Source organism: Arvicanthis niloticus, chromosome 11 (genome assembly GCF_011762505.2).
Source record: "Arvicanthis niloticus isolate mArvNil1 chromosome 11, mArvNil1.pat.X, whole genome shotgun sequence".
NCBI classification, from domain to species: domain Eukaryota; kingdom Metazoa; phylum Chordata; class Mammalia; order Rodentia; family Muridae; genus Arvicanthis; species Arvicanthis niloticus.
In genome coordinates, this window is record NC_047668.1 from 26394073 (window position 1) to 26417261 (window position 23189).

The following is a 23189-nucleotide window of genomic DNA, read 5'->3' on the forward strand; positions in this document are numbered from 1 at the left end:
CCCATGTTAATATTATGTATTGGTGTGATAAAGATATCCCATTTAAGCACTGAGAGCTCCAAAGTCTCTCAGTCTCTGTACATGGTCCAGCTGGGGCTTTTTTTGCTAACCACAATCCACTGTGAAGAGAAGCTTTGGAAATCTGTTGGACAAGGCTCAACTGAGTCCTAGCTTCGTGTGACCGCTTTGGATCATTGGTAGAAAGTTTCTGTAGGTCGGTAAAGCTACAAAGGACTGAACATGGGCTAGAACCAGTGGGTGAAAGGGGCTACCAGGAAGAACTAGAGGATTCTGTCTCTGTACCAAGAGGCCTAGTCCCTAAGGCATTCAGAAAAATAGTTTAAAAAATTAAAATGACCATGAAAAAACAAAGAGAATCAAGATTCTACAGCACAACAAGTATCAGTTTTTTCCTTTCATGGTTCTGTTCCTGTATATAAGAAGTCATTGCCAAACCTATGGTCGTCTACATTTTGTTCTATGTTACCTTCCAGGACTTTCGCAGTTTGATATTTTACATTGACACCTATAAATTCAATTTGAGTTAATTTTTTTTAAGAATATAAGGTCTGTAGCTAGATTTCAATTTTGCCCGAGGATGAGCAGATGTACCAGTACCATGCACCTCTATGGTCATGACTTGGTCAAAGATCTTTTGGCTATCTATATCTAAATCCATACATATCACGGCTCTCCAGGCTGCCCCACTGATGCTTTATTTAGTCCTTCATACTAGCATATTGTGTTGATTACTGCGGTTTTTCTGGAACTTGCTGTATAATCTAGTAGAACCTTGAACTCTTTATCCTAGCATCTCTACTTGCTGAGTGCTGGGATTACAGGCTTGGGCCACCACCTGCTATATATTATGCTGGGTATTGAACTTGGGGCTTTGTGCTTGCTAGGCAAGCACTCTACCAACTGAGATAAACCCCAGCCCCAATGCACTTTATGGTAAGTCTTAAAATCATGCAATGTCATTCCTCCAGCTTTATCTCCCATTTTATATTGATGATGAGGGACCTTTTGTTTTTTCATGTCACCTTTAGAATCTGTTTTATTTTGTTTTATTCATTAAGAAATGTGCTGAGGTTTTCTTTTTTAACTAGGATCACATTGGACCTACAGATTCAGTTAGGACATCTTGACAATACTGAGCTGTCCCACCCAAAGACATGATTCCATTGCAGAAGTTCTTAAATGGTTTGTCTCTATTCATTGTGTTTTCCTTTCCTTCCCTCCTTCTCACTCTTAAACTCACACTCATCAGCACAAATCCACCCACACTGCTGGTTAGGCCCAGTGATTTCTGGGATCTTAAATCAAATATTAATTTGTCTGTCTTCATCTGATGTATCACTAGCAGCTGACATATAATCTGACCAATTCTCTCACGGAAACATGAGAGAAACAAGGAATCTTTGGATTCCTTGATTGCCCTTCAACCTTATAATGTCCTTGGGCAGCTCTTCATTTCCCCAGTTGTAAATGTGCCCTAGAGTTCCATTCTTGGACTTCCCTGTTATCAAACTTATTACTCAGGTACTTCGCCTAGTCTCTTGACTTTAAAATCATCGAAATGGATGCTGTGCTGGAGATAGACTATGCTGGATCAGCCCAGCGCGAAACAGGCATCTTTGCCTAAGTCAACATTCCATAAAGTCATGTTAGTGCTTAAACGTTGGAACAATAATAGCATAGGAATCATTAAATGTTACAGATCAGAGTTAGCCCTGCCCCTAGTATTGCTTATTAGATATTCACAGCAGACCTCTAACCCACATGCAAGTTTTCAACTCAGACTTCAGGATGTGTAGTGGATATCAAATCTCTAACATGGAAAGTTTGGTTTCTGCCACCCACCCCGACACAGATGGTCCCTATTGCCTTCCCACTTGATTAAGTGAACATTTCATTCTTAGGATCAAGTATTGGGGTCATCCTTGATGTTTCCCCTTCTTCTATATCTAATTCATGAGTAATCTATAGAAACAAATCAAATTGCTATCACTTTACTCCCTTATTTATTTCAAGAACTGCAAAGACACTTCCCCCTTCCTCCAGGGCTAAGCAGTCTTCCTATTCCCAACTGACTCATCTGTGATCTGTTATCTACACAGCAGCCAGGGCCTCCCTCAAAATCAACTCTCTTCCTCAAACAAAATCCATAGGCTTCACCAGAATACAAAAGCCAATACAAGGCCCCGTTCCCCTTTTACAGCTCCAGTCTCTAAGTATTCTTTGAAAATGCCAAGCATTTCTCAACCTCATGCCTTCCTGGGATATTTCATGGCTTAGTATGTTATTCAATTCTTTTAGTTTCTTCTTGTCACATCTCCTCATCAGAGCTCTTGTTCTTGGCTGTTCCATGTAAGAAGCAGCAGCATAGTGTCATCACTTTCTAGCCCTCCCCATCTTGGCTGCACACGCCGTTCACTGTTTGGTATACAGCAGCCCACCCTAGTGTGTAGGGAGCATGTTTTGAGACTCCTAGTGGGTGCCTGAACTATAGACAGTATTAAACCCTATAAATCAATCAGATTTCTCTCTATATATAGACCCTTGGTAATCATAAATTAGCACGGTAAGATATTAAGAAGAGAGACATATTATCAACTTCCACGTGTGATTTTTCTTTTCCCTGCTAAGTTGATAATTTCCACCTTTCTTTTCACAGAGAAGAAGTAACTTATTGGTTCTTTTCGACATTTATGAGATACTAGTATCGAGATTCTTGTATTTGGGGACCATCGGTAAGTACAATAAAGGTCAACTGAACACAAGCACTGTTGTATCTCAGTAGCTGCCAGGATAACTGAGACAGCTTAGTGACTAACAGGCGGCTACTGTACACAGCTTGAAAAGGTAGTAAAGTGAGCAAACTGACTGAAATAAAACTGGAGATACAATGTCCACAAGGAGAAGCTTATTTCTGTTGAGCTGCTTAAATCTGCAAAATGAGATAGTTACTTTATCTCATTTCAGCATCTAGAACTACACAGTGATGCAGATGTACACAAATCAGCACAAAGTCGAGCTTTACCGATGCTTTCCTAGTAGCTTCACGCGCCCAGAAAATTCCAAGGGGGCTTCCCAGAGCTGAGTCAGCTTCCTGGTAATACCAGATGGTCAGGATTGCCCAAGCCCACCAGACAAGTGTTGTTTTTCTAAAACTGCATCTCCCCCTTCTGTTCAAATATTCTAGGTGGTAAGTGATGAGCCACCAAATTACAGAGAATCCCTGGGCTTCCGGTGTTTTCTTTCTTCTGTTTTCTTTCTTGTCTTTGCTTTCATAGCTTTTCTGGAAGTCAGTCCCCTCACTTCAGGGCTCCCACTGCTTGCTTTCTTTCCTCCTTTGTCACCTTTTCTATAGATCTGCCCACAGTAAGTACAGGACTCACCCCAAGCCCACAAAGCTGCTGGGTTCACCCCCATACTTACTGGAACAATGCCGGAACTCAAAGCGGATGTGAGAGCCCCTGAATTTATCCACAGGAATAGGAAGTTTCAGCAGCTCCGACCACCTGGGACTGTTGTTATGATAAAGCACAAAGGAGTGGTACTCACTAGCCGGTGGCTCTCCAGACCCAAAAGAAATAAAGTCCTAATGAAGAAACATGTAAGTTAAAGTCAGCTTCATTTAGACTCTTCCACAACAGGCAGAGCATTCACTGCTGATTGCCTGCTCACAAACATTATTCCAAAAGGTATCTTTTCTGTGTCCTTTCTGTATTTGCTTTACCTAGTGAGGAGAACAGTTCGATTCTAAACCTGGTTCTCCAAGGCCTTTTATGCCAAGTGTGGGATGTGATGTAAGAATTCAGCTCCTGGAAACCACATTTCCAGCCCACAGAGCCAGCTCTTTATTGATCCAGGAGTGAGTGTGAAGGCCTAGTGCAACCTTTAGAATTGTTCTGAACATGTGGGTCCCAGGACTCCTTTACAGGGGTTGCTTAAGACCATCAGAAAACACAGATATTAACATTATGATACAGCAATGAAAATAATTGTGGGTCACCATGATATGAAGAATTGTATTAAAGAGTCACAGCATTAGGAAAGTTGAGAATCATTGCTTTAGAAGAACAGACAAACATACTGTGAAACAAGCTGTGTTCAGAGAAAGCACTTCTTCCAGGAGAGGGTCTGTTATTGCCTCCCCAATGACAAGTAGTACCAAACTCTACTTTGGCTAAAAGAAATCATAAAGCGAAACATGGTAGGCTTTTGCTGTTGTTGTTTGTTTGTTTGTTTTGAGACAGGGTTTCTGTGTGTAGTCTTGGCTGTCTTGAAATTCACTCTATAAACCAGGCTGGCCTAGTACTCAGAGATCTGTCTGTCTCTGCCTCCTAAGTGCTGAAATTAAAGGCCTGAGCCAGCTAGCCCAATAGTTTTTGTTTATTTGTTTTATTTTATATTTCTTTGCTTTGTTTTTATTGTTGTTTTGTTTTTCCCCAATTGCTAGAACAAAAAAAGTAAGAAAAAAAACTAAATGATATTCAAATAGTTTTTAATGAATGACTACTATAATAAAATTATTGGTATACATAGTCAGCAAAATGTAAAACACATTTGGTTTTCTAATTTCTTTTCTGTGAAGGACTTTAATGAACTTTAAAGTTTTTTTTTTTTTTTTTTTATAATGTATGTGAGTTCTCTGTTTACATGTATGTCTGCATGACTGAAGTGTATCAGATAGTTGTGAGCCACCATGTGAGTGTTGGGAATTGAACTCAGGACTTCTGAGTGCTTTTCACCACTGAGCCATCTCCCTGGCCCCTTAATAAACCTTTAAAAAGCCTATATAGAGTTAGAAAAGAAAACACTGCAAGTGAGAAATTAAATGATCACAGGTACAGATGAAGCCAAGGCAAGGGTTGTCAGACCAACGGCCATCCAGAATGAACATACCTTTAAGGGCTGGCCATTACTGTCTACAATGAACATTGTAACTTCCACATTTCTGGCCACACTCTTGCCTCCTTTCTCAAATTCTCCCCTTTCTACGGTGATATATAAATCATTCCTCATTTCACCTGTTGAAAAAAGCAAGAACATGTTACATATATTAGGACATATAATACTCTACTGAGAGAAACTTTAGTTTATAAAACCATGTGGTTATTGTTATATTACATATAAAAGTCTCAAGGCATTCACATTTTTTACAAAAATGCTCTCTGTCCTCACTGCCCGTAACCACTGGAGGAGGATACAAGCTGGGCTCTGGGACTCTGGTGCTGCTGTGGAGCAAATGGGCATTCAGGAGACAAATGAGGTGGCTGAGGAAAAGGGAGCTGTCTCACCTTTCCCTGATATTTCCTTCATTTCATTTATGAGGTGTGACTAAAAATGACAGCCTAGTGGTGATAGCTCTCAGAAGCCTGTATTATTATTTTATAGTCATGCGGCTCCTTAGAGAGAAGAACGACCTAAGTGGAATGCAATGGCAGGCAGAGAGAACAATTACAACAGAAATCTTTTCCAAGATTCATGGGTAAAATGACCTCATTGCTGGAAGAATCCAGATTATTGCCTTGTGAACAGACGTGGGATAACTCAGCCACACAAGTAAACTCCATGTATTATTTTACATCATGCATATTATACCATACTGTAAAACAAATAAGAGCCTAGATTCAAGCTTTTTCAAGATACACAAAAACCAACTGTATTTTTACATACATAGTTGTAGTGATTTATACAACTCCAGTGTGTTAGTATTACCCCTTTTTCTTATTATTCCAGGGGACAAAAACGGAAACCAGCTAGAAAACTTTGGAGAAAAGGATTAGGAGTAAGTCACAGGCAAATCACCAGTACTGGAGAGTGATGGGCAAGGCCAGCATGTCAGCTTAATTAACAGAACTTTCAAACATTTGACGAATCAAAGTAATATTATTTTTAATTAAAACAAACAAATAAATCTCCTACAAGGAAGCAAATCACCAGAAGGAAAGTAATCACACACACACACACACACACACACACACACACACACACACACACACACACATACACACACACACACCCCACAGCTGGGAGTTTTATAAAATTTCCTGGTTAAAGCTGTTACAAGAAGCTGCCCAGTTGTTGTATACCAGCCGGTAGGCAATATGTCCAGTCACCTTCTTCCACAAAGACAATTGCTTATGGTAGCCCCCTTGCTGACGTGGACACAGACAGGCATAAAACAGATGAACTATGTAAGGTCTAAGAAGCATTAAATCTTAACTTCCCTTTCAAAGAGTATATAAAAGATACATTAGTGGAACAGTTGAAAGAGAGGTCTCATGAATTTTAGAATTCTCACACAGCTCATAAAAGCCAACTTCAGAAAACACTGAGCTTACAAATACTGCAGAAAAGCAACGCATTTCCACACACTTAAGATTATATATAGCCAAGTGTGATGGCACGTATCTTTAATCAGAGCACCTGGGATACAGAAGCAGGTAGATCTCTGTGAGTTTAAGACCAGCCTGGTTCTACATAGCAAGTACTACGCCAGGATTAGGAGTAGGATTATGGTCTTACCCCTACCCACAAAATTATATTTCTTTCAGAGTTTTTGGTTTTAACTGCTTCCACACTTTTCAATTTCTAGACAGGGATCAAAAATGTCACGAGTTTGCTAGCTCTTTCCCAACTGATCTCATTACCATGGAGATGCTTCCAGGGACCCTCACAGATACCAAACTCTACAAGTGTGCAACTTCCTTACACAAACTAGTATAATTATTTGTGTAGAACTGACAGCATGTTTGAAATCATGTCATTTCTATCCAATGCCATGTTAGTAGTTACAGTGCTGCATTGTTTAGAGGACAATAAATAGAAAAAAAAGTTAGTCTATATTAAATATTTTCAATTCTAAGATCACTGAATCTGACTAATTGTTACTTATGGACACTAAGGGTCATATATTATATATACATATACATATATACATATATATAGTGAGATAATAAAACTATATGTATTTATATACATATATGTATACATATATACACATAAAAGTATATATATTCTTTACACACAATTACTCTTTTAATGATATTTAGTTTAGAAATTCCATCACAAAGTCAGCAATAGATGAGAAAATTTTTTTTGGTCTGAATAAAAAAACTTGACACAAAGTCTATTGTGGGCTGCACATATTCGTTCAGAGAGCTGTGTGAAAGGCTATTTTTGACAACAATTTTCCCACTAACAGATCTGGCAAATAAGATAACAATATCTAAAGTAAGATACTTTAAAGATTTTAGCTAACAGTTTTCTTGCTTCATGAACACACCTCAGAGACTATAAACTACATGCTGATTGGCAGGAGATCTAGCCACAGGGGTTTTAACCTTGAGAATTTCTCATAGGGAGTGATCAATCTTTCCATATACAAAAGGATTCACTATCTTGAAAAAATCCAGACTCATTGTGTTTTGTCTCCTTTAGTAGAAATCCAGATACTCCATCTTCAGCAAGGCAAGAGTGATGAGGGAGATTTGAAAGTCTGTTCCATGTCTGTAGGGTAGGCTCAAATGATGGACGGCCAGGAGATACACTGCCAGCAATGTACAATTCTCTTTCAACTAGTCACTTCCTATGCATAGATACACTAGCCTAGACTCAGTATTTGCCACAGTGAACAGAGCAGAAGCTCCATGTTGAGTGAGTTAGGCCTTTGTGTACATATTGTATGTGGTGAATTCATGTGTGCATCTGTGTGCACATGCATTAGGTAGCCAGTCATAGCTATGACCCTTCATCTCATTTTGTGATTGGGTGTCACACTGAATCCAGAGCTTGCATTTTAGCTAGCATGACCACACAGCAAGCCCTGCTGTATCAAGGTCCCCATGCTAGAGTTACAGATGCATGCTACCAAGCCTGGCTTTCACGTGTGTGCGAGGGATCTGAATTTAGTTTCTTATGCTTCTGACGGAAGCAAGCATTGGACCCACAGAGTCGTCTCCCTAGTCCTCATGAATCAGACCTTTAATAACAGTAAAATGGAAAGCATATTTACCAATAATTACTATTGTGGATACCAGAGAGGTGAAAAAGAGAGACAGACAGTACTCACTGGGTACAGAGGAGGAGTGATATATATATATATTTTTTAAACAGGGTTTCTCTGGGTAGCCCTGGCTCTCCTGGAACTCACTCTGTAGACCAGGTTGGCCTTGAACTCAGAAATCCGCCTGCCTCTGCCTCCTAAGAGCTGGGATTAAAGGCATGAGCTACCACTGCCCTAGCAGTACAAGAAGTCCTGGTGAGAAGAACAGAGTCGTGCATTTCAACAAAGGACTAAGGTAATAAAAGATATTAGATCCTCAAGTCAATTCTCAAAGACAACTGAATTCATGATATCTGGATTCTTCTACTCCTTTACTATAAAAGAAAGGCTTGAATTCAAATACGCCTAAGGCCTTTAGGGTCAGATAATCAGAATAAGGAGTTCAAGGCTCTAGTCTCCCTTCTGCCTCCATTACTCTGTGAACTAAGTCTAGAGAAGGCAATACAAACCCCTGGGACTCTAGTTTCTGTGTTATAAAAATAGTAGGGAAGTAAAGGCAGAGGTAAGGTGAAGGAATCGGACAAGATACTTTAAAACTTCAATTTCCCATCATCATCATCATCTCATCATCATCTGGGAGGGGCCGTGTCATGCTGCCCATGTGGAGTTCAGAGGACAATCTTTCTGTCTTTCTACTTTTACATGGATTCTAAGGGTGAAATTCAGATTGACAGTCTTTATATAAGCACTTTTGCCTTCCGGGCCACCTTCTTGGCCCCTCCCTATGATGCCTTTGTTATAACTGTGTTCCTATGACTTATAAAAGAATATATGGAATAAGTACATCACACTTCAGCAGACCAAGCCGGTCAAAAGTGCACAGATGGGAACTTCAGTGCTGTACTGAAGGAACTGTCAGCAGTTAATGGCTCCTGGGAGGAAAGGTCGCTTTCCTTTGGGGCTGCGGCTCCTCATAGGCTGCTCATGCGCCTATGTCATGTCCATGTGCATATGGGCAGCATGACCTGGATTCTGGGATTTATTAATCAAAAACTAAAAATAAAAACAAAACATGAAGTTGGAAGGGGAAGAGGGTAGGGTGTAAGAGGAAAGTAGTAATGGATAGATGTGATCAATATACATTGTATAAATGTATATATCACTATTTTGAAAAAGGCAAAACCTTTTACACATGCTTTAATATTCTGTTCTTAAATTGTTACCATTCCTGCAACACCCTCCTCCAATCTTTTGCAAATCCTTTAGGTTAAATAAGATTCCTCTGCAAAGCTAACACATGATAAGACAGTTTCTTCTGGTGGCATTCTACATATGCCTCCCTCCAGGAATTTTGCAGCTTGCTATGTTCCAATGCCACAAGGTGCCACATTTTGCCAAAATATGCAGAAGGAGAAAGTTGAAACAAGTGCTAATTAAAATCAATGTATTTGAAGACTCTGGAGAAAACTAACGAGCCCAACTGGTGTTAGAAAAGCATCTTGGGTAATTAAGAGACAAACTGTAAAGTATGAAACGGAGTCACAGTGCCAGTGTGAGCAGCTATTTTTGTGACAATGTTTATTAAGACCTCACATCTCTCAGATTCACTGCTCTCTCTTCCCTTTAGCAGGTCCACTGGCTAGGAAGCCTATGCATACCTAAAGATTTCTCAAAATATGGCAGGCAAGAAAAAGTAAGGATACATTAGTGGGAACAACGCACTTCAGTGGGTGAAGTCAATAGGATGATTGATCATCTGAAGAAAATGAGCAAGGTCTCTGTCTTTGGATTCACCCCTGGGTCCTCGATGCTGTACTGGGATTGCTCTGGACACAGGCATAAAATGTACGTGAGCTTTATCATGTAACCACTGTGCAAAGCCTTGGCAGGGACAGCTCAGCTCTTTATCTGAACATGTAAAGTTTACGGAAATCGAGAAAAACTGTCCTTGTTAAGAAGAAGAAACATGCAAATGACCTATGATTTTCTACACATGCTTAAATAACTGGTGGTAGTAACAGGTCAGCACATTGAACACCATTGGAAAGCCCAAGCCCTTTTGAGCACCAACCTGACATTCAGACATATCAGCATTCCAGAGCTTTACTGTAGAGATGCTCAACCTATAGATTTCATGTACTCTTTTCCTTTCCTTTCTTTTTATTGAGACAGGGTCTCACTATACAGCCTTGGCTGGCCTGTAACTATGTCAACCACGCTGACCTCGGACTCACAGAGATCTACCTGCCTCTGTCTCCTCCCAAGGGCTGGTACTAAAGGTGTGTGCCACCACTCCTGGCCCTATGGAAAATTTTCAGAATTCTAACACACCTCTAGAGTTTCAAACACTTCTGTTCGTAACAGTTTTAGACAGGGCTATTCCACTACAGTAGGAGTTCCAGCAACACGAACAACAGGTCATTTTACTGAGTGCCTGCTGAGTTGGGTTCTTCACAAAGCACTTGAATGTCTAGCTAGATCTTGTCTTACATTTATAGGAAGGCACTATCCATTCCATTTGATAGATGAAACTGAAGTGTAGCAATTAAGATGTGTGTGTAAGGCATTATAGGTAACTCTCTCAATAAAGAATTCAGCTGCTGTCATCACAGGAGACTTGAGTAAGGAATTGGTCAGAGCAGTCTTGAAATATTAATGTCAATTCTGGGAGCCATTCCTGGGTCTGGTCTAACCTGTGGCTGGAAGGAAGTCTTCCATCTCTCTCTCTAGTCACAGACATCTTCTGACTGAAAGTATACCATCTCTTCATGTGACTAGGGATTCATATCCAACATAAGTGATGGTTCTAATGTGACCCAGAATTTTTGCGACTCCAACCAAAGCGTAGTAAACTTTAGTTAAATTTATAAAATATTTTTACAAGCTTGGGTAGGCCCTCAATTTGCAATCTTCCTTCCTCAGGCCTCAAGTAGCTGGAATTAGGGGCATGAGGGATCTTGACCAAGTATAATATATTTTTTAAAAAGATTAAATCATATCATACTGATTTCTATTCATCTAATCTATTTTCTCCAAAATGAGGATTACTGCAGGATTAATTCTATCTGCTGCATGTGCTTCTTTACCAGTAAGCAGCAAAGCATAATACCTATATTTAAAAGAATAAAATTCCTTAAAAAAACACTATGGAAACATATTTATTATATTATTATCCCAGACCTAAAAGTCACCAAGTTATTTGCTAAATAAATGTAATTAAATCTTGAGTTCAATATCAAAATTAGTCTCTAGATCTCAGTGCCTGTGTCCTCCTAACATCCTGGAAGTTACACTTAATTCTCTTTAGGGTTAGAAGCCTGAAAGATTTACAGAAAGCCTCAGAAAATATTAATGATGGGTTCCCTAACAAAACGTGACAGTTTAACCAATCACTCTGTGGGAGTTCATCTCCAGGGAACAGGGCATAAGCCAGGAAGATGAAGTTGAGTGGACATGATGAAGACAATGACAGATTCACCTAGAATATAAACCTAGAATAAGAAGGAGTGCTTAAGGGGTGTGCAGAGGGGACAGCCAGCCTCTTATGATATACCAGACACATCGGAGAGCTGTTCCAAGAAGTCTGGTGGAACTCAGACTTTCCTCATAACTCCAGATGGCCTGGGTCTGGTTTGCATGGGGTCTGTTAAGATGTTTAGGGCCAGGCTGTCCAAAATAGAACTGCTTCCATGTGGCAACCGAGCAACCGAACTGTGACTTGGCTATAGAGAGACATGTGTGAATGTCCAATACTCAGTAGCTTTCAAAGACCGAGACTGGAAAACTGTGAATAACTCATTAGAAAGTTTTCACATAGGATACCTACCAAGGTAATATTTTGGGATGTGCTGAGTTAAATAACACATGCTGTTAAAATTAATTTCACCACTTCTTATTTCTTTCTAAGCAGTGGCTACTCATTATTTGAAATTACATTTGGGCTCACCCTACATTTTTCTGGAGAGCAGTGATTTAAATATTTTGCTGTCGCAGAGATTTTTCACTTGGTTGGTTAGAGTTACGCCAAGATTCTTTGTGGCTATTGTAAAGGGTGTAGTTTCCCTAATTTCTTTCTCAGTTCATTTATTATTTGAATAAAGGAGGGCTACTAATTTCCTTGACTTAATTTTGTATCCAGCCACTTTGCTAAAGGCATTTATCAGCTGTAGGAGTTCTCTGGTAAAATTTCGGGGTTGCCTATGTGTACTATCATATCATCTGCAAACAGCAATACTTTGACTTCCTCCTTTCCAACTTGTATCCCCTTGATCTCCTTTAGTTGTCTTATTGCCCTGGCTAGAACTTCAAGTACTATATTGAATAGATAGGGAAAGAGTGGGCAGCCTTGTATTGTCCTTGATTTGAGTGGGACTGCTCCATTTAGTTTGATGTTGGCTATTGGCTTGCTGTATACTGCTTTGATTATATCTAGGTACATGCCCTATAGCCCTGATTTCTCTAATAATTTTAATATGAAAGGATGTAGGATTGGTGGACTTAGGCCTCCCTGCACATATATAGCAGATGTCAGCTTGGTCTTCATGTGGGTCCTGAACAACTGGAGCAAGGGCTATCTCAAAAGCTGTTGTCTGTATTTGGGATATGTTGTTCTAGCTGGGCTGCCTTGTCTGGCCTCAGTAGGAGAGGATCTGCCTAGCCACGAAGAGATTTGAAGTTCCAGAGTGGGAGGATACCAGGGGGGCTCCCTCTCCCTCAGAGGAGATGGGGAGGAGAGAGTGGGTGACCAGGAAGAGGGGCAGTGAGCAGGATATAATGTGAATAAGAAAAAAATAAAATAAATACTTAGCTATCCTCCATCAGAGACTGTAGCATGAAATTCCCTTTAGAGATAGTATTTGGTTTGTATATCAGAATAATAAGGTATCTTAAAAAAAGACTTTTGTAGCTGGAAATCAGTATATTAAAATAATTAACAACAATAAATGAATAGTTAAAACAATAGGCACTGAATGTCTGATCCACAGGCTTTAAAGCACAAAGGCAGAATGCCCCTCTTCCATCTTAATACCAGGTGATAAGTGATTCCCTGTATACCAGCAATGACTAGGGAAGGACTTCTGCTTGGAGGTCTTCCAGTTTCAAAAAGAGGCACTGATAATATCCTATGGACCTAAAAAAAGTTCTGTGTCTGTCTCTGTCTCATTTTGAAGACAGACTTTGTCTGGGTTATTGAACCTGATCCTCTTGACGTGAGGTATGCCTCACCTGTTCTGACCCCATCCGAATACTTGATGCAAATAAATTTTAAAGGACAGTCTAGAAAATGAGGTAGGAGGGGTCATGCCTTCAGACTGTCCACATTCTGTGACCAGAAATGTTATTCATAAATACTTCCTCACTGGAGCATTCAACCCAAGTATTCACTAAGACACCAGTTAGTTTGAAAGCAACAAAGGACAGTACAACAATGACTGTTTGTCACTGTAAAACTTCCAGTGAGTCTGACGGCTGTTCTCTGAGGGTTAAGTACCTACATGCATTGCTCTTATCTCCATCTTGGTGGAATAGAAAGAAGTCAAGGAAGACATGAAAAAAAGAGGAAATCATGAAATGGGTTTTAAAAAGTTTCCTTTCCGTCTCATGGTAAGCAGATACGTGTTTGTCTGGAAGGACTGTTTCCTTGGAGAGTATGAACCATACATTACAGAGTTCTGCCAGAAGAGATAGAAGCAAGCCTCATTCCCCAGCTCCTCCCATCATTAAAGCCAGACAAAAACTACATGAGCACAGAACCACCCAGACAGTTCTTCAGCCAGAGAAGTCCCATTTCCTATTTTTCCATTCCTCAGTGATACAGCCCAAGGACCAAGATGAGGACTTCTCCCAGCAGCTGGCCACATTCTGCTCTAAATATGTTTTTTATATTTGCCCATCAGTTTGCTTCCCAGTGGGATGAATGCTTTTCTTTTTTGTTAAGGAGGAAATACCAGTTATTTATAGCAACTAGGGGAAACAATGAATGGTTGCAGGAGCCACTGCATAGCATGTCACCACATAAACAGATCTATAAACAGTCATTTTCCACAACAGTCCTGCAAGATGCTAAAGATGACTGGGCCAGGTCATTCCACAAAACCTGCCAAGCTGCTCTCCCAGCCTTCCCTGCAGGAATGAATTTCAATCAAGAGATCAGTTAATGGGACAGTGGGTGAGACAAAATGTTTGGAGTCTTTCTAAGGAGTTTTACTATTAGGTCTCAGAACTGGCCTTGGAGTTGTCCCTTGGAGTTGCAGCAGGTGCTTGTTATTAACATTAAGGAGAGCAATAAGGTGGGGAAGGGCTGAAATCATCAGCTCTGAGGACACTACCGTATTGGAAAAAAAAAAAAATATATATATATATATATATATATATATGTAAAAGTAAAAAACATTGCTCATTCTTAACCCACATTAAAAGTAAAGATTTTATCTTTAAAGAGGTACTTGAAAATGTCTGTTTGATGAAGAAATCAAATATTAGGCTTTATTGATACATCTTCTGCTCATCCCCTCATCCCTTGCATCCTCATCATCACCTCCTTTACTATTCAGGTGTGTGTATCCTTTTCAATATCCTTTAAGACTTGGAAGCAAGTTGGTCTTAATTGAGCGTGATTTTTTTAAACATAAATTTTTATCATATTTTGATCCTCTATATATAACTCATCTTTTTTTCTGCTTATATTATTATTATTCTTGTTTACAAGCAAAAAACCAAATGAACACTAGATAGACCTAAGGGGATATCACCTAACATGACCTAAACTTCTCCACAAAGAGATCATGTGGCTTTGGATGGGATCTCAGCTTTGCCTGGTGTTATAGTCATAAGAGAAATGCCACCATGGCCGCCAGAGCTACTTCACTTTAGATAAAAGTTTCTCATTTGCTCCTGACCACCTACCTCACTTAGTTTTCCCATAGGCCCCCAGGGAACAATTCAAAACTGACAATCTGACAATTTCCTCAAATGTCAAAAGCAGAGAATATGTGCATCCTTTACCATTGTCGGGCACACCAAGTCACCTACCAGGCATGATAATGTCAGAAAAACCCAGCTTCCGAGTTATGGATACTCCATGAGAGAACACTGAGGAGTATTCCCTTCTGATCTGTTCAATGTCTCCGTGTAACAGCTGGAGGGAAACTGCTAATCCTAGAACAGAAGAGAGACAAGTTACCATAAGTGATCCGAGTTACCTAAGAAGCAAATGCGCTCCTGCAGCCTCAGGCCACACAGAATTGATAGGGCTGAGAAAGGCTCTGTGAGTAACACTCTTCCAACATTAATACTGGAGTTTTCCAATTTCTAGGAACTGGAGAATCATTGGCAGGAAGTTAAGAGCAGGAGGCAGGCTTCTAGCCATGGCGTCCAGTCCACCTTATGTACAACACAGGTGCACGAGGGTGTCATAACGCGCCCCTTGAGCAGCACTTCCTTTCCAGAGAGACAACGGGCAAAGAAATCAAATCAGAGCCTTACCTTTTCTCAACCCTACAGGGCTTAGATATGATCTATCCAATAGTACAAGCCTGCAAACAAACCTTAAGATATAGGCATTCAAGACTTTTTTTTAAAATAATGATTTTCTTGAAATTAAAGCAACAAAGGTGATTGTAATAGAATCAAGGCTACATTCTTAATGTGATAAAATACAGAGACTCAAAGTGGCATGATTTTCTGAGAATTTATTAAGACACAGAACACTTTGACAAACAAAAAGGAATCTAGTCAGTTTAAAATGATCTGTTTTTCTCCTTTATCCCAATTACAGTAGCATTATCACAGCAGGACATGCAGAAGAGGACTTTTCTTTCATATGTAATTTTCTCAATTCTAAGGCAGGAGCTACAAAAAGAAAACTAATGGGAAAATGCTAGTCTATCAGTTCAAAGACCCAGCTTCTCCTGAAATCCCCTCCTCCTTTCAACATTTTAAAACAAGAAAGACAAAAAGCCTCCTCCCCTGCATCAGCAGGAGAAAATGAAACCTCTCAGAGTGATTTAGATTTTTTTTTCTTTTAAAAAAGTGACTCTATTATTATTATTATTATTATTATTATTATTATTATTATTTTAAATCCTGCCAGTTAGGATAATGGGGTGAAGAAGACAATAAAGCCATCCATGAATGACCTTTAATGTATAACATTATTTGTCACTACCGTTTCCAGAATAACTCAGTCATTAATCTACTCTAATCTCTAAAAAACGATATACAAATGACTCCAATAACACTAGAAAGAAACCCTGCAAACCTTACATACAACACAGATACATGAAGGTTTTTCTTTATTCTCACTAAATGGTATGAGACAACACAGAATAGTGTCTTGTTGACCTGTTTGTTTTAAAATAGGAGAAGTAATGAAGAAGAGAACTTGAAAGGAAGCCCCACCCTCCAGGCTTTTCTAATAGAATGTGTGCCTCAGAGAAGGGCTGTGAGACTGAAGTCTAGCAGGTTTCAAAACGTTGCACCTATTCTCCACCTATTCTCCATTTCTCTGAAACCCTCCCTGCTGTACTCTACCAAATCCAGCTCTCTTGGAGCAGAAGAGGAGGAAGTTCAGCCTGTCCATAGTCATGAGGACTGAAGTTGGGAAGGGACCAGCTGTTTGGACTAGTGGATGGAAGGCAACTCTCATGGGACAGTCTGATTCCTTTCAAAACCCTGTGGCCAGGGAACAAAGACCGAGTGACACGGGTTCTAATCCATCTGACCTAGCAGCTCTTTTTCCTGACTCTGGGCTCCCACTGCCCCATTGCATCATCACAGCCCGTTTGTTTCCCACTATCATCCGTTAGCCTTCAACTCCCACACCATCAGCATCAGCATCACCAGCATCTTTGGAGAAGACCCATGTATGCCACACAATTTCATAAACCAAGTCTTCCTGTTGGGGAGGGCACTGTTCGAAAGACCCAGAATTCTTAGAGAGTAAGATGGATTTGGCCCAGTTCTTGGGATTCTGTTATATTTTTCAAATGACAATAATTTTACCAGGATGTCTGTGGAAGAACCTGTCTGGGACACTTGCAGCACCATGTGGCAAATACAAAGAAAGAAGGGGAAAACCTCAACAAGAATGAAAAAAATGTAGATGGTGTTTTTCAGGATAGGAGGGGGAACACTCAGAACTGAGTAGGATTCCTACTTGAAAATGGGTGCTGCATTTATTTAGCCGGCACTCTCTTCCCTTCCATACTTCCTTCCTCCCTCAAACATTCCTTAAAACACATACACACACACACACACACACACACACACACACACACACACACCAAAAAGTGAATTCTTTCTAGAGAATTAGATAACAAAAAAAAATGACTTAGAGATAATGGTATCTTGGAGAAATTAAAGAAGATATGAAAAAAAGAAAGTGGGGGGGGCAGGCAGGATGAAGGAAGAGCAATAATGCACAGGAGATGCATCGACGTCTAGAGAGCAAGTGATGTGGAGAGGAGAGGGCAAAAGACGAAAGGGCGTCAAGAAGGCAGATGGCAGAGGCAGCCAGCAAGTGAATGTCAGAAGGGAACACCAAAGTGATAGGGAAAACAGAGAAAACGTGGGAAAAGGAAAATTACACCAGGCAGTGGTAGCATATGCCTTTGATCCCAGCACTTGGGAGGCAGAGGCAGGTAGATTTCTGAGTTCGAGGCCAGCCTGATCTACAAAGTGAGTTCTAGGACAGCCAGAACTACACAGAGAAACCCTATCTCGAAAAACCAACCAACCAACCAACCAACCAAACAAACAAACAAACAAAACCCGGAAAATTACAAGTCTGGATGCATTCTCGAAATGAGAAAAATATAGAAAAAAGTCCTAACTGTGGTTAATTTCACTATCCTAGTGACAAAAACTGGTGATAGTAGGGGCAGTAACTGCCATCTGCAGTTGAACTATGTTCTCCAGAATGAAGAATTCACAATCAAGAAGTGGAAAGGTCAAGTGAATGGGAGGACTGGCTACAAGACATATGCTCTTCCCAAATAGCTAGGCTTTCCCCACAAACAACTCTTAACTACAGAACAGCCAAGCTACGAAACCAACAAACTAGGTTTTATTCCAAGTTACTTAAGTTTCCCAACAGTCGTATATTAAGAGCGCACTCCGTTTTTTACTCCGTTTTTCCAGGCTTGGAGATCCACATCTTCAATTCCAGCATTGAGGAAGTGGAGGCAGGCAGACAAGAAAAGAACTCAGGTATAAAGCAAGTGTATGACGTCAGCAAACATACCAAAATAAGAACACAACACATGGTGCCAGCAGCTGACCCACAAGGAGCAGCTCCAGAGAACCTTCATGATGTTTGTATTTATTTTGCCATCATAAAAATTGTTGATCTTCTTTTTATAATGGTCCTTAGTTATCGTGACCTTACAACCACAGGCTGAATAATCAGTCATCAGGACACTCAGTACCACAAAGGAGAGTCTTGACAAACATTTACATACTTATGTCAAAAAAGTTAACCACAAGAGGGGAATGATGACTGATGATGGGCTGAGGGTAAGTGGAGCTGGGAGGGGAATTGGGGACAGACGAAGACTTCATTAAAGGATAGAAAATTTCCCTTAGATCTTCTTAAAGGTTCTTACCACAAAAAAAGAAAAAGAAAAGAAAAAAACAAAAAACAAGCATGTGAGATGACATATATATTAAGTACCTTAATTTATTCATTTCATAATGTACACATAAATCACAGGATCACATCGTACAATGTGATCCCATAAATGTTTTACTTGTCAATTATATTTAATGAACCCAAGAGGGGGAAAAGGAGAATTTCTTAAGCACTCTAGTTATTTGGAGCTAAGTTTATCCTCTTTGGACTACTCATCCATGCCAGTGGGCAGGCTCACAAAAGAGGAATTGTCTCTCTAGCTCCATCCTTGCTCCCCTTACTTTACCGTTTTGGCATCCTACTGCTTCTCAGAGGTGACCACTTTTAAAGTTTCGTCTGCATACTTTTCTGGATTCCTACCATTATTTGTTATAATCAGTATGGGGATCAGTAGCTTATGGGGTGAGAAGGAAGAACACAGAATACAAGGATATAAACCACAGAATTTCTTGTTCTAGGGAATTGCTAAGTCAAGATACATATAAACGAATAGACGATAAGTTAGTTGGGGCAAACTACATGAGTGAAGTTTAATAATGCAGAAAATTATTGCTGAGAGGATTTTTATGTTGAGAGAAAAATTTTTACAGAGTTTTATGATAACCTATAAAATTTACAGAGCTCTATGATAGCCTATAAAATTAGCCAAAGAGCTAAATAACTATTTTAATTTTTGAAAATATGTAATGTTTTACAGTCTCTTCTTTTCTTTCTTGATGTAAGTTACTCTTCATTGTCAACCTGACTAGAATCAGAATCACCTGGGGGACACGCATTTACTTTGAGGGTGGTTCCAGAGAGGTTTACTTAAATAAAGAAGGGAAGGTTCATCCTCAATTCGGATTGTATTTCCTACACACCAGTGGGCTCATGTCATGGACTGAATAAAAAGAACAAAGGGAGACATCATGCTTAGCATCTGCACTCATCTCTCTTCCCTGACTGAGGACCGAATGTACTCAGCTGCTTCCTGTTCCTGGGATCATGCTACTTTGGATCATGTCCTCTCTGAGATTTACAAGTTAAGGTGAACCCTTCTTTTTAGTTGATTCTGTCAGGCATTTTGTAGTAGCCTCAGGAACAGTGTCCAAAACTAAGTGTTCAAAAAGAGCTGGCTCTGGGAACACCATCACCATCAAACTGGGCTCGCACAGCAGCCTCAGCATGTGAGCTCCAATTAGAAAGACCTCCTGTGTCATTTTAAGCAAAGCATAGTCATTAATTAATCTGGAGTCTGCCGAACAACAACAACAAACAAACAAATAGACAAACAAAGCAAACCCCAAACAAGCCTGAAACTGTATTTATCCATTCCCATGCTCAGAGCACAGCAGCAGCATAAAGAAGAAAAGGCTGAGGATCTGTTGACTATTTGGTGACTCTCATTTTACGGGGACTAGAGATAACTCATTTCAGAAGGTGGCGCTTTTTTAAATGTAAGAAATTGTGCATTTTTATATTAAAAGTGGCCAGCACAGCATGATTTGTAAGTAGCAGCCAGATTTGATTTTAGGTTACATCAGCCATTTTGTCACTAATGAGCCAAATAACACATAGCTGTGAATATACAGCAATGCAAAACTGGAAAGCCACGGTGAACATCTGCTGAACATATGTGTTATTGAGTGTGCCGTGTTAAGAAGTGCACGAGAAGGCTGCAGGATGCTGTCTCAGTGTGGCGTTCTCCGTGCTTCGGTTACCATCTCCAAAACAGAAAGATAATGGCATCAATTTTACGGAATTCTTTAGGTAAAGCCTGGCAGGAAATGCTCAAGATGCTAGCAGGGGTGGCTGCAACTGTCGTAGACCTGCTACTGGATACTCAACGGTAGCTCATTCCCCCCTTACTCCTCCCAGCCACAAACCCAACAAACTGGTGCCACTCTAAGTTGCAAAAGTTTCCCAACTTCCATACATTAAGAAAACACTCCTTTTACCCACGCTTGGTGGTCCATACCCACAATCCTAGCACTCAGGAGGTGGAGGCAGGAGGATGAGGACCTCAAGGTTGTTCTCAGCTACAGAAGTGAGTTCAAAGCTAGTCTTTGGTACATGAGACCCTGTCTCAGGGTAAAGAATGTAACAAACAGAAATCAAATAAAGTAAAATTAAACTTTAGGAAGGAATACAATAAAAAAGAAAGGCCTGGCATTTTAATCAGTATAAGAGCCCAGGGTTTTCTGTGTACACCAGTCAGTCCTGAGGGGAGGGCTCAAAGGCAAAGCTGTCTATCAACATCACAGTTCTAATCTAGAAGGTGGGAAAAAATCTAAGTGGGACAACCTGAGAGACATGAAGGAGAAAAGTTCTTCAGTCACACAGAGCTTTGGATACAATTATCCAGATATAAACCAAAGCAGGGAACTTAAGATCCCAAGATGTTCAGCCTGTAAGTCCATCAGGGCATCTGCCTGCCTTACTGTGGTTTTCAATGACTTAGATTTTTCTTTCTTTAATTTTTTAATTTTCTTTCTTTAATTTTTTTCCCTTCTTCATTTTTTCTAATGAACCAAATAGTGCTCAGGAGGTGGAGGCAGGAGGATGAGGACCTCAAGGTTGTTCTCAGCTACAGAAGTGAGTTCAAAGCTAGTCTTTGAATGTAACAACATAAAACTGCAAAACCATGACTTTAAGGACTCCAATTGGGTTTTCATATTTTACCTATGGTCCCACTATTCTGGAAATAATATATTCTATTTCTACTTAAAAAAAAATGAACACAAGTGATCGACTTAAAGTCTGTGCTTAACAAATTGTGCATGTCTCTTCCTGCAATGGGGGGAGGACATCTTTTGACTCTTGCTCTTTGCTGATTCTTGGGTGTACGGAAGGCCATATTCCCATCCTCCCTGCACACTCTGCTCACGTGTCTTTGCTCCTAGACTCATTCTTCTTTTTCCGTATGGTCACTCCTACTTCTTTTAGTGAGCATGGATGGTAGGGCATCTGTGACTCTATTGGAAATTAGAATTATTTACTTGAAATTGGAATCACTCTCACTTGGAAGGTATAATGTGGCAAGTGTAGAATGCAAAGTTGGCCTTAGGCAATTCTTCGACATTCTATGATGCTCAGACCTTTACAATTGCTGAAGCTACACTGCAGGGCAGAGAGGTAAGCAGTGTTTTCCTCCCGGGTTTTAGCTTGGACTTTGGTGCTCTGTGGTTTCACAACTTACTAAGATACAACTTGAATTGCATCTTCTCTCTTTATGATTTCTCTTCTTTCATTTGAGCACTTCCATTCTCTCAGTCCTTAACATTCAAAGATTGCCACTTTTTCTTTGACTCGTTGTACCTCTGCAGGCCCTATTAACACACACAGGCCTTTCCATTCACTTCTCTATAACTTTTAAGTGTGTATCCAGATTTTTCTATCTCATTTTCCCTTTGTGAAGAATTCTGACAGAATTCCACTTTATTTTCAGTGAATGGATTCATTTTTTTTTCAACTGTGCTCATCCCTTTGATAAGCATTAAAGAATTTTCTCTCTATCCAGGACCATCATAGAATCTAAGCACCAAGATGATACAGTTTTTATTTGTTTTCTTTTTGTAAAATGTGTTATGCCAGTGTGTGACGTCAGCAGAACACAAAGTCTATCAGTGCTTTCTATGGCTTAGTTTTAAAATCTTGTTACTTTACATTATCACTGTCCTAAATTCTAGCGTGGCCTTTCCTTTCGATTTCTTGTCCAGACTCATTGGCTGTACCTGCTTCCTCTGCGTGGCATCTCACTATTATCCTAACTCATCTTGAGCAAGTGTTGTTTCCGCACAGGAATCCCATTCATTTGAATGTATACTGGCTATATATTTACATTTTTAGACTACTCAGCTGGGGTTAGTTTTATCTTTACACACAAAATTTAAATTTTATAAGTATGAATTTTTCTCAACTATTACGTTAATGTAATCCAGACTAAGGTCAACATACCAAAGAAGAAGAAGCATTCTACCCATTACCCCTGAAAGCCAGAAAAGAGCTAAGGCCCAGTACTGGGGGACTCGCTCCTAGGTACTATTTATTTGGTCCTAAGTCTCATCACACATTTCTGGGTCAGTTCAACTTAAGCACTCTCTGTTCCTTCTCAGGGTCCCCATCCTCTCAGATCAATTATTTAAATCTTATTTGTTTAGATTGGAGCTTCATATTTACACATAGTAGCAAGATCTCTCTTTCTTCAAACTTTGTTTCTCTGCTTCTTACCACATTTGCACCTTCTGCTCTAACCCCATACTGGACTAAAACCAGGGCCTTGAATATACCAGGTAAACATGGTCCCTGACCACACTGCAGTCTTTGACCACTAGTTCTTGTTTGTAGTAGAAGAATGGGTTATACAGTTGACTATACCAAGATTTTTTTTAAAAAATCAATTACTTAAAAATTCTTGAAATTAATTTTTTTCTAGTAACACAGTAGTCCATCAAGAAAATGTAATAGAATGTCTTCAGTGGGCAACTGAATCAGAATTGTAAATCAACAAATCAAATAACCAATTCAAAAATATTCTTTTTTTTCTTTTTCTTTTTTTTTCAA

General features: G+C 39.8%; 1 protein-coding gene across 4 annotated transcripts in view; it reads right to left on the bottom strand.

The window, feature by feature from the left end:
* Dock4 (dedicator of cytokinesis 4) overlaps positions 1 to 23189 on the bottom strand; it is a 400837-nt gene that overhangs the window by 136867 nt on the left and 240781 nt on the right. For all 4 annotated transcript variants that reach the window (XM_076941952.1, XM_076941953.1, XM_034514331.2 and 1 more), the window contains exons 13-15: positions 15050 to 15175; positions 4912 to 5036; positions 3442 to 3604 (exon numbers count right to left, since the gene is read on the bottom strand). In XM_076941952.1, the coding sequence (XP_076798067.1) occupies positions 3442 to 3604; positions 4912 to 5036; positions 15050 to 15175 (414 nt within the window). The remainder of the gene's footprint in view (positions 1 to 3441; positions 3605 to 4911; positions 5037 to 15049; positions 15176 to 23189) is intronic.